The sequence below is a fragment of the Drosophila yakuba genome, chromosome 3R, assembly GCF_016746365.2.
Source record: "Drosophila yakuba strain Tai18E2 chromosome 3R, Prin_Dyak_Tai18E2_2.1, whole genome shotgun sequence".
Classification (NCBI taxonomy): Eukaryota; Metazoa; Arthropoda; class Insecta; order Diptera; family Drosophilidae; genus Drosophila; species Drosophila yakuba.
The window spans coordinates 19,230,802-19,241,992 of NC_052530.2; the positions used below are offsets into that span (position 1 = coordinate 19,230,802).

An 11,191-nucleotide genomic window follows, 5' to 3' on the forward strand; every position below is an offset into this window, starting at 1 on the left:
CAATCGATAGATGATGTGTTAAAAAAAAATTGTTGGGACATAGTTAAGACAAAAAGGAAAACGATAAACGGCATTCCGAATTATATGCATTATAGAATCTATCAATATTTCTATTATATATACTCGTTGAATAGTAAAAAGCAAACAGAAAATGAACTGAGTAATTAGCGAGTCAACCCATACCAACAGCATAAATATATTTAAACATATTTATTACTATTTATTACTTCTTGCTGATTTTATTTTTTCATTTTTAAATAAAGCTCATCGCGCCCATGCGATAGTATCGTTTGAAAACTATCTTCCCTGATCTGCAACGTTTGCACTGAAAATTCTATAATAGTTCGTAGTCTTGGTTTCTACGTTTTGTACGTTTTTATAAATTGTTCTTAAAGTGAGTGATTTCATTTAATAAGCATCTTAAAAACTATTCTCGCGAATTTGTTTACCTTCGCGTAAGCATTTTGGCTGTCACCAGCAGAAAAGGTGTCACGACTAGCTGTCAATTCGTGACGTGGCCGAGCGATTTTTCCAATTGGCAGTGGTCTGACAGGGTTTTTCCCATTTAAGAAGTACATTTAAGTGTTGCGGCTATGACCACCTACGAGGAGTTCATCCAGCAGAACGAAGACCGCGACGGGGTGCGTCTGACGTGGAATGTGTGGCCCTCAAGTCGCATCGAAGCCAGTAGGCTGGTGGTGCCCCTGGCTTGTCTTTACCAGCCTTTGAAAGAGCGCCCCGACCTGCCGCCTATTCAATATGAGCCGGTCTTGTGCACCCGTAGCAATTGCAGAGCCATCCTGAATCCCCTGTGCCAGGTCGACTACCGTGCCAAGTTGTGGGTGTGCAACTTCTGTTTTCAGCGCAACCCGGTGAGCCCATTGGTGATCTTTAAACCCTCTGCGGCATTGAATGACAGTCATTTTTTTCAGTTTCCCCCACAATATGCAGCCATATCAGAGCAGCACCAACCAGCGGAGCTGATTCCTGGATTCAGTACTATTGAATATACTATTACCCGGGCCCCCACGATGCCGCCCGTCTTCATTTTTCTGGTTGACACCTGTATGGACGAGGACGAGCTAGATGCCCTAAAGGATTCGTTGCAAATGTCGCTAAGTCTGCTGCCATCCAACGCTCTCGTGGGTCTGATAACATTCGGAAAAATGATACAGGTGCACGAGCTGGGCGCCGAAGGGTGCTCTAAGAGCTACGTGTTCCGCGGCACCAAGGACCTGACTGCCAAGCAGGTGCAGGATATGCTCGGAATTGGGCGTGGAGCGGCTCCGGGGCCGCAGCAACAACAGCAGCTGCCTGGCCAGCCGGCTGGAGCAACAGCCCCTGTGCCGCCCGCCCATCGCTTCTTGCAGCCGATCGGCCAGTGTGACGCTGCACTGGGCGATCTGCTTAGCGAGTTGCAGCGCGATCCTTGGCCGGTGCCGCAGGGCAAGCGTTACCTGCGCTCCACTGGAGCCGCCCTCTCTATTGCGGTTGGTCTGTTGGAGTGCACCTACCCCAATACGGGCGGCCGCATTATGACATTCGTGGGTGGCCCTTGCTCCCAGGGCCCCGGCCAGGTGGTCGACGACGAGCTGAAGCACCCGATCCGTTCGCATCACGACATCCACAAGGACAACGTGCGATTTATGAAGAAGGCTATCAAACATTATGATGCCTTGGCCTTGCGGGCAGCCACCAACGGGCATAGTGTCGACATATACTCGTGTGCACTGGATCAAACAGGCCTGCTAGAGATGAAGCAACTATGCAACTCTACTGGCGGCCACATGGTCATGGGCGATTCGTTCAACTCATCGCTCTTCAAGCAGACATTCCAACGCGTGTTCGCACGTGATGGTCGCAACGACTTGAAGATGGCCTTCAATGCAACGTTGGAGGTGAAGTGCTCGCGCGAGCTGAAGATCTCCGGTGGGATCGGCTCGTGTGTGTCGCTGAATGTGAAGAGCCCGTCGGTGTCGGATGTGGAGATCGGCATGGGCAATACGGTGCAGTGGAAGCTGTGCACACTGAATCCCAGCTCCACGGTGGCATACTTCTTTGAGGTGGTCAACCAGCATGCAGCCCCCATTCCACAGGGCGGGCGTGGTTGCATACAGTTCATTACGCAGTACCAGCATCCAAGTGGACAGCGTCGAATCCGAGTTACCACACTGGCTAGAAAGTATGTTTTGCCTGAAATCAACCAAGAGTTTCCTAAGTGTTTCAATCTCTTTTTAGTTGGGCCGATGCCACCTCGAACGTGCACCACATCAGCGCCGGCTTCGATCAGGAGGCTGCCGCGGTTCTGATGGCCCGTATGGTCGTCTATCGTGCTGAGACTGACGAAGGACCAGATATTCTGCGCTGGGTTGATCGTCAGTTGATTCGTCTGGTAATTTGTTTGTGTAACATTTGCTTAAATGACTTGTATTGTATCTCATCCAGAAGAACCGCCCAAAACTTTCACGCCCACACTTATTATTTTTGTTTCCCAATTTCCATATATGCCCAAAATAATCCTTTTGTCTTTTCTGCTTTTGCAGTGTCAAAAGTTCGGCGAGTACTCAAAGGACGATCCCAACAGCTTCAGGCTGTCGCAGAACTTTAGCCTTTTCCCGCAATTCATGTACCACCTGCGTCGCTCGCAGTTCCTGCAGGTCTTCAACAACTCACCCGACGAGACCACATTCTATCGACACATGCTAATGCGCGAGGACCTCACCCAATCGCTGATCATGATCCAACCGATTCTCTACAGCTACTCGTTCAACGGACCTCCAGAACCGGTGCTCCTCGATACGGCTTCGATCCAGGCGGATCGCATCCTCCTGATGGACACGTTTTTCCAGATTCTAATTTACCACGGCGAGACTATCGCCCAGTGGCGAGCTCTAAAATACCAGGACATGCCCGAGTATGAGAACTTCAAGCAGCTGCTGCAAGCGCCGGTGGACGATGCGCAAGAGATTCTCCAAACGCGCTTCCCCATGCCTCGCTACATCGATACGGAGCACGGCGGATCCCAGGCCCGCTTCCTCCTGTCCAAGGTCAACCCCTCGCAGACGCACAACAACATGTACGCCTACGGGCAGGTGAGTCTCGTAGCAATGGCCAGCAATTGGCCACATTTGTTTGATCTTTGCAGTGCGTATTTTTGCGACATCGAAAATTTGATCTTAATCTCGTTTTATGTTGGTTTTGTTTCTCTCATTGTATAATCCGTACCCGTAACCGCTCCTTTGTCAATCGCAGGCGCCTATTGGTCAAGTCACGGTAGTACATTTTTGTTTATCTTTTAACATCTAAACTGGGAAATTTAGTTATTTGGAATAATAGGGAAAATTAATGGTTTAAGTCCAATCTGCATTTTAAATCCATTCTTATTTACTGTCATGATACAAAATAAGTTTTCTGCTTTTTTTTTTAATTAATCTCAGAGGCATTGTGACCAAACGGTTTAATCTAACCAAAGATTTTGTGTTTCTAGTTTTTCATGTATTTAATAATTTCAAACATGATTTTTTGTAATTCATACATTATAATTATAAGCGGCTTTTGGTGTTGGAACCTTCTCGGTGTTTGTAGCCCTTTCTCATTTCTTTCCTCTCCACTTGGCCCAACCCCGCCCCTCCCATCGTATGACTAATTTTTTGGATATTATCTCGACAGGATGGCGGTGCTCCAGTGCTCACGGATGACGTATCGCTGCAGCTGTTCATGGAACACCTTAAGAAGCTGGCTGTGTCCACTACCACATAAATAGACTATGGTTCTAGTTTCAGGCGCTTTCTTTCCTGGCGAAGTCAAAAAAGGCGAACGACTCCTGGAATCTTTGGTCCAGGCAATGCAATTACAATTATACACCAACTTTATTCCAATTGATCGTCTGATAACGCAATAAACTATTCAAATTATGTTAATCCGCGTTGCTTTTATTCGTAAGCGGATGAACACAAGGTAATAATTTACGTTGAGTGGAATGAGTTTGTAGTTATAAAAACAAGGTAATAACAAAATGAAATCTGCACATCTTTCTTTAACTACTAATACAAATATATCCGGCGCGTTCCTGAAACCTACAAGACTTTAAACACTAGTTTGGAAAGTAGAAATAAGACAACAAAAGTTTTTTTTTTTATTTTTATCATTAATATTTGATCAGATTTCCGGACACATTAAACAGTGAGATACCAAACAATTGGTTCTATTTGTAAAGGTGTCAGTAGCACCTGTGATCAAAACAAATAATGACCTCAAAACTATAATACCTTAGACAAGCTTCATGCAAATTCCAGAGGTTTAAAAAAATGTGCAACACTTTTATTAAATTGAAACTCTTAAATGTTCAAAAAACACTTCTGGTATAATAAGAACAACAACCTCTGTTTTTAAATCATCAGAGGTTTCAGAAACCCGCCGGAATGCCTCTCGACTTACTTCATTCTAAACTATTTGGTACACACTGACTATGAAGCTTGATTTTTCCTCGTGATCCCTAAATCCAGCTTAGTTGAGAAACCGTATAGACATCTTCTGGTCCACGTCAGTGCGGTCCAGAGCTTTGCAGAAGTCTTCGAACGAGATCTTACCCTGGCAGCAAAGGTCTGCCTCCAGGATCGTCCTCTCCGCAATGCTGACCAACTGGTCCTGGCTTATGTTCGCGCCTACCATCATGTGCAGGATGGACAGTAGCTCGTCTCTGCTGATCACACCATCGTCATCCAGATCGTACATCTTGAAGGCGAACTTTAGCTTCTCCTCTCGGCTGTTGAGCTTGCTCTGCTTGTTATCCCTCAGCGGCCGAAAGTGCGCCAGTACGTTCATGAACTGCCGGAAGTTCACCCGATCGTCATTGCTCTCAGCAAAGAAGGAGTGAACTATTCGCTCGCACAGCGGATTAATGGCTAGTTCCGGGATTCGCATCAGATCCTCCCGGGACAGGGTTCCGCAATCGTTGCGATCCAACGAGGTGAAGCGAGAGTAAAGTCGCTCAATTTGGTTGGGGGTGACTGAAAAATGAATTGAAAATTAATTTATCAGCGAACAGTATAAAGTTATATTCGTTATTACATTGAATGATTATTAATGATAAGTCAGTGCTTTACAGCTTGGGAACACAATTCCAATTTGTTGTACGATACTGTTCAGATAAATTTGTTTTGCCACGAAAATCGTCGAACGGAACCCGTTTACGGTGTGTCCATGAGTCCGAGCCCATTCGGAATTAGTGGCTATAAAATCTAGCTGATAAGAGCGAACACCTTATCATCTTAGCTGATACTAGCTGGTTGAACGTTGGATACAAGTTCCAATGCGGTGGCAATTTCAATTGTGCGGTTATCGCGGCCGGAATATTGAAATTACACGGTTTTGGACACTAGATAATTGACAGCCAGTATTGGTGATAGGCACCGACTTTTGCCCACACCCCCCCACTCATATATATGTATGTACATATATATATAGCACATGATGTCATGCGGGAAGTGCATGTGCAATTTTAATGCAAATTGGTTTTGCTGGAAACCATTTGTGTATATACGTCTTATATAAGGCGGGCACAGATCGTTCAGACGCAGTTCTGCATAATTTCAACGGAGTTATTTAAAACATTACACATACATAAATGTTTTGGAATTTTTATAAACATGACGAATGGAATCCATTTTAGCAATCAATGTTAATGGTCTTAGACCCAAAAAGCTTTTAACACTCCTGTGTGATGTTGTTATTTGCGTTGCTCGTGGCCCAATTTATTTATATCCAAGTGCGTATTTGATTTTAGTGCGGCGGGTTAAAAGTCTCCGGTTAAAAGGGCACTAGGTTATAACATCTCTCCCAGAAATCGTACTCACAGCCAGTCTCCTCCTGGATTTGAGCGATCTCCTCGTTCCGCAGGAAAAGCGACGATTTATTGCCCATGGTGACAGTATTTTGTGCGCCGATTAGTTTATTTAAACTTTCAACAATCGCAGACGAGCGTTGAATGGCATTGGATTGGATCAGAAGTTCGATTTGTGTACAGCCTTAATTCGAGCAGAGTAGCTGGAAAATGCCAAAAATCGGGTGGTGTAAAAAATACTAAACAGCCTGCGATAGTTGCACTAGAGATGGACTTTGTCAAGTGGTGGGATGCTTCCCCTATACATTAGGAATACATTATTTTTGTGTTTTCTATTAATAATATTTTATTCAATTATTAGTAAACGATGCCGATAAATATTAAAGTTACCAAATAGTTGTTAATTACAAGCATATTTTTTAGAACAGGAAGTTCCCTATTTTATATGCAAGGCCCTGAGTATTTTCGTCTCATCACTACCTGTTACCTCCCATCTCTATTAGCATTCGCATAGAAAATAACGTAAACATTTGTTTAACCGGATCGAGAATTATAGTTATGGATAAGTTAAATTCCACTCTAACTGCCGTAAAGAACCTACGATCCAACGTAAGGCAGTGCTTTGAGCACTTGGCCGATGGAACCGATGGGGAGGGCGGCGAGGAGAGCCGGAATAAATTCGTACATGACTTTCAGGAAAGATTCGGAGCCATCAACTCGCAATTGCGGTTAGTGAGCACTTAATCTTTTTCCAATGGAGAATACATATGAACTAAACCACTTTCAGTGAGGTAGAGCAGCTTATCAATGGGCTGCAGGTGCCCCCAACACCCTATTCTCTCGGAAACACTGCCTATCTGGCGCAGGAGACTTCTCAGGATCGACAGGCGCTGTACCCTCAATTAGTAAACAGCTACAAGTGGATAGACAAGGTGCACGACCACAGCTTCCTAGCCTTCAACAATCTCAACCAGAACACGCTAAGGCGCTCCTATAATTACTGCTCCCAGAAGCGCCAGCGACTGCCCTTCTCGTCCTTCAACAACGATCCAGAGTAAGTATAAAGTGAGACTAACATATAAATAGCGATTATTTTGTTGTAGTTCGTATGGAAGTTCATAAATCGTTTTAAGTCTAGAACTTTAGTGCGTAGCTTTACTTAAATCATTACTTCCATCTCTTTCTGATCCTTAGCCATATAGATAAGCTCCTCAGTGAGATCAACACTCCACCGCATACGTCGTACAGGATTTACCGTCCCTTTGGCACAAACGCTGTCGCCATCGTGACAATAAGCAACGTGATGAAAGCGGCTATTGTCTTCAAAGGAGTGCTCATAGAGTGGGTTACGGTAAAGGGATTTGATGAGCCACTGGAGCATGACGACCTGTGGGCCGAGTCACGTTACGAGGTGTTCCGCAAAGTCCAGGAGCACGCTCACTCAGCCATGCTGCACTTCTTCTCGCCAACGCTACCCGATCTGGCAGTAAAAAGCTATGTGACCTGGCTGAACAGTCATATAAAACTGTTCCTGGAACCATGCAAGCGTTGTGGGAAATTCGTAGTTCATGGATTGCCTCCGACGTGGAGAGACTTGCGCACTCTCGAACCTTTTCACGAGGACTGCCGAAATTGCTAAAGATTTTAAAATATTTAACGCCGATAGTTGTAACTTGTATACTTCATTTATTTCAAAAACAAAAAATTATATGTACTTTGAATGCACCCGGGCGGATTTTTTTAAATCGCCTCGGTCGACTGAATAACTACAACGGTTTAATGCGTTTTATTGGCCAACCAGTGCAGAAGTCGCCCGTTTTGATTTCTGCACTTGCGTCTGAACGCCATGCTGAAGGCACAGCCGCTCGAAGTTGGCGCGCAGCTTTGCGCGGAGTTCCTCTCGCTTTCGCTGCACTTGTTCTCGGTGGCACTTGAATGCCAGAACTACCTCCTGGGGAATGTAATAGATCTCCTCGTCCTTGTCGTCGTATTCGTCGAAGTCGTCCTGAAATTAATTAAGTTATATTAGTTTCATTTTGATATTGCGTCCATTAACAATAACTATATAAATATTATTCGTTAACCATTTCCTATCTTTAAAGTGAAAATATTGCGACTCACCCACATCTGCAACAATGAAAACTTGTGATCCAACTGCGACTGATGACTGTAGAAGAGCAAGTCGTCTGAGTCCTCGTCGTTGACGTCGTGATTACACAGCCCATCTGAGCAGGACACTTCCGAGCCTTCTGGTGATGAAACCGCGCTGGATGTCCTAGAGTCGGCGTGAGAAGGTGGATCACTGCCGTATCCAGAATCGCGCACATCCTGCTCGCACTGGCAGTTAGGCATGGTTACCAGGCAATCCTCGCACTTATCGCCAACTGTTTTGGCGATGTTTGACAAAATGCAACTGGACACGTCTAGATGATCGTCGTCCAGCGGTTGGACCGTAGCCGTGGCCTGCATCTGCTTTGGGTTACCTAACTTTGCGGTTGCCGCATTCTTCTGCTTTTTTTTCTTCGATTGCTTCTTCGGTTTCGATTTCGTTGGCTTGGACGTGAGCTCGGGCTCGGGCTCCGGATGCGGTGTCTCTATAACAATGCCATCGTCCGCACCTGGATCGCTTAGCTCACCATGCTGCACCTGAGTCTCCTCCTCCAGATCTTGCGCCTTCCGCAACTCTTCTTCCTCCTCGTCGGACTCATTGGCCTCGGTATCCTCGCACTGTCGATGCAGCATGTTCTTCTTCTCGTCCTTCTTCTTCTTTTTCTTAAGCTTCTTCTGTTCGCGCTTGATCTGCTTGGCCCTCTCCGCTCGGCTGATCTCCTGGTAGAGTAGCTCCAGATTGCTGATTCCCTGCTTCTGCTCCACGAACGTGTCAAAGCTGCGGCAAAGGGCATGAACACCCACAGCGGCCAGCACCTGGCAGGCGCGCTCCTCCTCCCGCAAACTGACGTAGATGCGACGCAGTCGTTCGTACATAATCATGCCCACGCAGGTCAGCACCTCTTCCTGGGCAATTTCCAGTGTCTTAGCGTGGCGCTCGCGCAGTTTTGAGTAGCTACCGTTAACTTCGGGCTCGGCCCGCTTGATCAGAGCGTCCAGGAACTCTATCTTGTTTGTGGTCACGTGGATGTGCTGGTCGGGCACGCACTTCCGAATATGAGCGTACAACTGGGCCGCGTAACCCTTCTCCTTAGAAGATATTTCACCAATTAGTATTTTGTAGGCGCGCTCAATCTGCAAGAAAAAAATAAAAAGTTTTTTAGTAAAATTACTGTTTACATTTTTCCACATTTTTGTTAGTCTTGTAAATTTCTCTGGATTTCCCAAACATATTTTTTGCCGCGCCCACTTCTGCCCTTTGAATCACATTTCGACGTTAATTTATACATCTTGTGTCTCACCTTTGTACGGCAGCCAGAGCAAAACTTGTGTTTCTTCAGGTAGTTCTCCAGCACGTCGTGCAGTTCCTTTGTCTCGATGATGGTTAGCTCGTTTCGGCAGTTACTCTTCATGGCGGACCACACCTCTCGCCAGGTCTCCGAAAAGGGTTTGGCACGGAAGGCGTCTAGCGAATGGAGAACGCAGCGCGTCTTGTTCCGCAGTTTGTTGTCCAGCAGGTTATTGAGAACCTCATGGTGCCGGTAAAGCAGCGTTCCCAGTGCCTGCGGAGTCTTAAGCTTCTCCTCCACAATGCCCAGGGTGGCGGTGGGGCGCAGTTCCAGCGGATCGAGTGTTCGGTGCCCCGTCTCGGTTAGTTGGTGAAACAGCCGCTCTACGCGTCTACGGCAGCCGACGCACTGGACGCACTGATTGAGGACTTCCATGAAACTGGTGCTGTCGATCTCCAGCGACTGCCGGCGCTCGGCCTCTGTGAGCAGTTTAAATTTGCGTGAGAACTCCTCCAAGTCACGTCCACGGATCAGCGGACTGTCGATTACTAGTCCTTTGCTGTTCAGGTCCATGAGCATCTGCGGAGAAAGTGGAAAATATAATTAGGGCCAGTTATAATAAATGGTATCGTGAGTATTGCTCGAATACATTACATACAGCAAACACAAATTATAAATAGGACCAATCTACTGTCATTTTACAGTATCACATAACATAGGAGTCAAATAGCCGGTAGTACTATTATAATATTCAATTAATTAACAATCCGAGAAAACATACAATACAAAACAAAAAACAGCTGTTCGTTTGAAAAACTAACGGAGCTCTGGAAACTGGGAAAAATGCGCTTCATACGTATTGATAGCAAATGCGTTTGGGTGTGCAACCGGTATAAGGAGATTTTGGACAGAGAATCTTGGCCTGAGAGATCGCCTCAACAGATGGCGTGGGGGTGCATATGAGTCCATACAAACAGGTTTGTGTTGTTGGACTTTCCAGCAACATGGCGGACGCGGACAGGGAGGCGGATGAAGAAAAGTTCGGCGGGTGGTGGTGGCAGGTGCAGAATCGCAGCTCAAGTTCAATTAATAAACGCATGATTACACACCAACTAGAACCGAACCCACACATCGCCATCCGCCACTTACACATAACAATCCGACGTGTTATGAAAGTTTTTGGACCAAGTGCACGCACACACGCATAGCGGCCGTCTCTGTTGTGCGTGTGTGTGGGTTCTCTCTACGGGCAGTCATTTTCTTTGGATGGCCGTACATATAGCGGAAATCGGTGCGGATATATGCTTACCATTAACTTATCGCCAGCCACCAGAGGCAAGTTTCTGCGACCAACGTAATTGGAGTCATCGTCGTCCGTGTTGTAGACCTTTGTGAGTCTTGCCATTATGGGTATTTGACTTCGCGAGCCAGCAACGGGGCAAAACGAAATTTCAGGCACTTTGGGACACAGACACACACTTTTCTCCAGAGGTCCGGGTGTGGGAAACGGAGATTAGAATCGACGGGAGTATGGCGGCAGCGCACGGATTGATAAATAGTGTTTTGACAACAATTTCCACTCTCCACGAAGTTGGAGTGGCTTTGGGAACGCTCTAGAATGGGCTACAAAAATATCTTCTATCTCAAACACGTAGTAGGCAGCAAGTCGGTCCGGTCGCCATTAAAACCGAGCAGGGTTGCCAGTAGGGATGTTGATAATTTAACCGATATATTTATCTGCTAAATATCGAAAATACGATATATTTATTGAATATTTGGGCTTGTAACTTCTAATTCAGTCGTATGTGTTTTTTAATCTGAATGCCCGCAATAGAAAACCTTGCATGTCTCTCACTATCAAAATAAACAACTTATTTTTATTTACATTTTTTTTTCGAATCGATTGAAAAATATTTTTATTGTATTTTATTTTCTGCACTTTACTGTAGTT

At 45.7% G+C, this 11,191-nt stretch overlaps 4 protein-coding genes across 7 annotated transcripts; 2 read left to right on the forward strand and 2 right to left on the reverse strand.

Annotated features, from left to right (window-relative positions):
• Positions 1 to 296: 296 nt before the first annotated feature.
• On the forward strand, positions 297 to 3,920 carry LOC6537509 (protein transport protein Sec23A). 3 transcript variants are annotated; one of them, XM_015192892.2, is made up of 7 exons: positions 297 to 394; positions 571 to 872; positions 933 to 2,182; positions 2,239 to 2,392; positions 2,544 to 3,092; positions 3,253 to 3,273; positions 3,670 to 3,920. In XM_015192892.2, exons 2-7 carry the CDS (start codon positions 594 to 596, stop codon positions 3,757 to 3,759), a joined length of 2,343 nt encoding a protein of 780 aa, XP_015048378.1. In that variant the 5' UTR covers positions 297 to 394; positions 571 to 593; the 3' UTR covers positions 3,760 to 3,920. The 3 variants fall into 3 exon arrangements, with proteins under 3 accessions (XP_015048378.1, XP_015048379.1, XP_002098055.1); XM_015192893.2 differs by having other exon boundaries at positions 308 to 872; XM_002098019.3 differs by lacking the exon at positions 3,253 to 3,273 and having other exon boundaries at positions 309 to 872.
• On the reverse strand, positions 3,851 to 6,035 carry LOC6537510 (calcineurin B homologous protein 1). 2 transcript variants are annotated; one of them, XM_002098020.4, is made up of 2 exons: positions 5,856 to 6,035; positions 3,851 to 5,009 (listed from the first exon to the last, which is right to left on the reverse strand). In XM_002098020.4, the coding sequence occupies exons 1-2, from the start codon at positions 5,920 to 5,922 to the stop codon at positions 4,507 to 4,509; spliced, it is 570 nt and encodes a 189-aa protein (XP_002098056.1). In that variant the 5' UTR covers positions 5,923 to 6,035; the 3' UTR covers positions 3,851 to 4,506. The 2 variants fall into 2 exon arrangements, with proteins under 2 accessions (XP_002098056.1, XP_039231400.1); XM_039375466.2 differs by lacking the exon at positions 5,856 to 6,035 and adding an exon at positions 5,071 to 5,299.
• A 295-nt stretch (positions 6,036 to 6,330) lies between these two features.
• Positions 6,331 to 7,608, forward strand: LOC6537511 (mediator of RNA polymerase II transcription subunit 27). Its single transcript, XM_002098021.4, has 3 exons — positions 6,331 to 6,570; positions 6,630 to 6,896; positions 7,037 to 7,608. The coding sequence occupies exons 1-3, from the start codon at positions 6,401 to 6,403 to the stop codon at positions 7,479 to 7,481; spliced, it is 882 nt and encodes a 293-aa protein (XP_002098057.1). The 5' UTR covers positions 6,331 to 6,400; the 3' UTR covers positions 7,482 to 7,608.
• LOC6537512 (gametogenetin-binding protein 2-like) lies at positions 7,512 to 10,939 on the reverse strand. Its single transcript, XM_002098022.4, has 4 exons — positions 10,550 to 10,939; positions 9,253 to 9,819; positions 7,964 to 9,085; positions 7,512 to 7,847 (listed from the first exon to the last, which is right to left on the reverse strand). Exons 1-4 carry the CDS (start codon positions 10,643 to 10,645, stop codon positions 7,629 to 7,631), a joined length of 2,004 nt encoding a protein of 667 aa, XP_002098058.1. The 5' UTR covers positions 10,646 to 10,939; the 3' UTR covers positions 7,512 to 7,628.
• Positions 10,940 to 11,191: the final 252 nt, after the last annotated feature.

Excerpts from the sequence above, each read along its gene's own strand:
- LOC6537511 (XM_002098021.4), top strand. The coding sequence starts at position 6,401 with ATGGATAAGTTAAATTCCACTCTAACTGCCGTAAAGAACCTACGATCC. Across the intron at positions 6,571-6,629 it reads GCCATCAACTCGCAATTGCG|TGAGGTAGAGCAGCTTATCA; the intron begins GTTAGTGAGCAC and ends AACCACTTTCAG. Across the intron at positions 6,897-7,036 it reads TCCTTCAACAACGATCCAGA|CCATATAGATAAGCTCCTCA; the intron begins GTAAGTATAAAG and ends TCTGATCCTTAG.
- LOC6537510 (XM_002098020.4), bottom strand. The coding sequence starts at position 5,922 with ATGGGCAATAAATCGTCGCTTTTCCTGCGGAACGAGGAGATCGCTCAA. Across the intron at positions 5,010-5,855 it reads AATCCAGGAGGAGACTGGCT|TCACCCCCAACCAAATTGAG; the intron begins GTGAGTACGATT and ends TTCATTTTTCAG.
- LOC6537509 (XM_015192892.2), top strand. The coding sequence starts at position 594 with ATGACCACCTACGAGGAGTTCATCCAGCAGAACGAAGACCGCGACGGG. Across the intron at positions 873-932 it reads TCTGTTTTCAGCGCAACCCG|TTTCCCCCACAATATGCAGC; the intron begins GTGAGCCCATTG and ends CATTTTTTTCAG. Across the intron at positions 2,393-2,543 it reads ATCGTCAGTTGATTCGTCTG|TGTCAAAAGTTCGGCGAGTA; the intron begins GTAATTTGTTTG and ends CTGCTTTTGCAG.
- LOC6537512 (XM_002098022.4), bottom strand. The coding sequence starts at position 10,645 with ATGGCAAGACTCACAAAGGTCTACAACACGGACGACGATGACTCCAAT. Across the intron at positions 9,820-10,549 it reads TGGCTGGCGATAAGTTAATG|ATGCTCATGGACCTGAACAG; the intron begins GTAAGCATATAT and ends CTTTCTCCGCAG. Across the intron at positions 7,848-7,963 it reads TTTCATTGTTGCAGATGTGG|GACGACTTCGACGAATACGA; the intron begins GTGAGTCGCAAT and ends AATTAATTTCAG.